The sequence below is a fragment of the Rhea americana genome, unplaced genomic scaffold (genome assembly GCF_003343005.1).
Source record: "Rhea americana isolate MKP2758 unplaced genomic scaffold, rheAme1 scaffold_151, whole genome shotgun sequence".
Classification (NCBI taxonomy): domain Eukaryota; kingdom Metazoa; phylum Chordata; class Aves; order Rheiformes; family Rheidae; genus Rhea; species Rhea americana.
Window position 1 is genome coordinate 506,869 of NW_028185606.1, and position 1,751 is coordinate 508,619.

General features: G+C 63.9%; 1 protein-coding gene across 1 annotated transcript in view; it reads left to right on the forward strand.

Moving 5' to 3' along the window:
- The first annotated feature begins 7 nt into the window (after positions 1–7).
- The window catches only part of LOC146598822 (protein Cryzl2-like), a 7,336-nt gene continuing 5,592 nt past the window's right edge, over positions 8–1,751 (forward strand). The window contains 3 exon segments of the mRNA XM_085299630.1: positions 8–92; positions 369–495; positions 1,056–1,174. Of these exon segments, the coding sequence (XP_085155756.1) occupies positions 61–92; positions 369–495; positions 1,056–1,174 (278 nt within the window). The 5' untranslated portion in view covers positions 8–60.

Below are 1,751 nucleotides of genomic sequence, written 5' to 3' on the forward strand. Positions count from 1 at the left end.
CGAGCCGAGCCGAGCCGGGCCGAGCCGAGCCGGGCCGGGCCGGGCCGGGCTGGGCGGATCATGGAGCGGGTCATGGCGGCGGCGGCGCGGCGGTGCGGGCCCGTGCGGGGCGCTGCGCTGCCGGGGCAGAGGGCACCTCCCTTTCCCTCTGCCCCGGCCCTTTGCCTTTCGCTTTCCCTGTGCCTTGTCCCTTTCCTTCCCCTTTCCCCACTCTTTTCTCCATCCCTTTCCCTTGCTCCATCCCTCCTCCCCACGGAGAAGSGGCCGTGGTGGACGGACGCGCTCCACGCAGCAGCGGGGCCGAGGKCCCGGCGCGGCGCGGGTCTCCCCTGCGTGGGCTGAGCTGCCCCCGTGCGCCTGCGTTTCAGGGTCGGCGTCCCGGGACGAGGCTGCGGGAGAGGCGGCGCGCGGGGCTACCGCGCGGCGCTGTGCGCCGAGCTGGCGAAGCCGCTGCTGGTGCGGGATGTGCCCTCGCCTCCTCTGCAGCCCCAGCAGGTACAGCGGCCGCGGCGCCGGGAGCCCCCCTACGCCGCCGGTAAACCGAGTCACGTCCCCCCCTTGCCTTGCCCTGCCGTGCCGTGCCAGGTGTGCTCCKAAACAGCGCAGAACGGGCACGTGAGCAGATGAAGGTTTCACGTAGACTGAAATCCAGAAGCCTCTTGTTGTGATCAACATACGTGGAAAAAAAAAATCATCCCAAAATGGGGGGGCAGGACAAAAGTGGCCCTGGTGCCATAACTGGTCTGCTGTGAAGGTTGTCYGTTTCCCATCAGGTCCCGTGGAAAACCTTGCAGGGGGGGAGGCAAATCCACGCGGCCACGGCAAAACCAGTGGCCGTCCCTAGTTTCTGCAGCTGAGTCTGAGACCCTCTGAGTTAGAAAGCTCCCGTATCTCTCGAGAGCTGGGACCGCGCGGTGCGTAGCGTGGGGCGCTTGAGAGATCCGGATTTATTTTTCCAGGCTTTGCTGCAGGCTCAGGGCAGTAAGTCTCTATTTAAAACCCTTCTGCTGTTGCTCGAATGGAAAGATTTATGTTTGTCCCCTTCTGTCTTGCAGGTCCGAGTGGGTGTTCATTACTGTGGGTTAAATTTTGCAGATATCTTGGCCTGCCAGGGTTTGTATCAGGAAAAACATACTCTTCCGTTCACTCCTGGTGAGTAGGAGGTGACTGATTTGTGCAGGAGGTGTGGAGTGACTAACTGACTGCGCGTAATAAATTCTAATTGGACTGAGAGCCGATCGGCAGCCCCGGAGGATAGCGGCGTACGCAAAYGTTACCGGGGCCGGCTCGAGGCGTTTTCGCAGAGCAGACGAGGCCACGTTTTACCATCCTCTGAAAAAACGCTCMGCGTAAAATTGCATTTGCAAAGCAGCGTGCAAAGAGCGCTGATGCTTGTCTGGGGAGAGGGACAGTGAATATTAAACTCGCCCGAAAGCTGAAGCGCAGCGAAGCTTGGGGCAGGGCTGGATGCCTGTGGCCTGAGCCTGGAGCTGCTCAGGGCCGCAGGATTTCCCGTAAGGAGCGCTCGCGAGCTGCGCCAGCGAGCGGCTGCCGACTCTCGTGCTCGTGCTGCCACCCTCTGCCGAGCCGCTACTCTGCCGTTGCAGGCTCCCCRCGGCGCCCGGCCCAAAGGCCCTCTCCGTGTGCCCGCCCGGGCTCGGGCGCCTCGTGACCCGGGCGTCCCGGCCGCTGCTCCGCGCCGCGCTGCCGTAACCGGCTGCGCCGGGCCGAGCGTTCGCCGCGACGCCCCG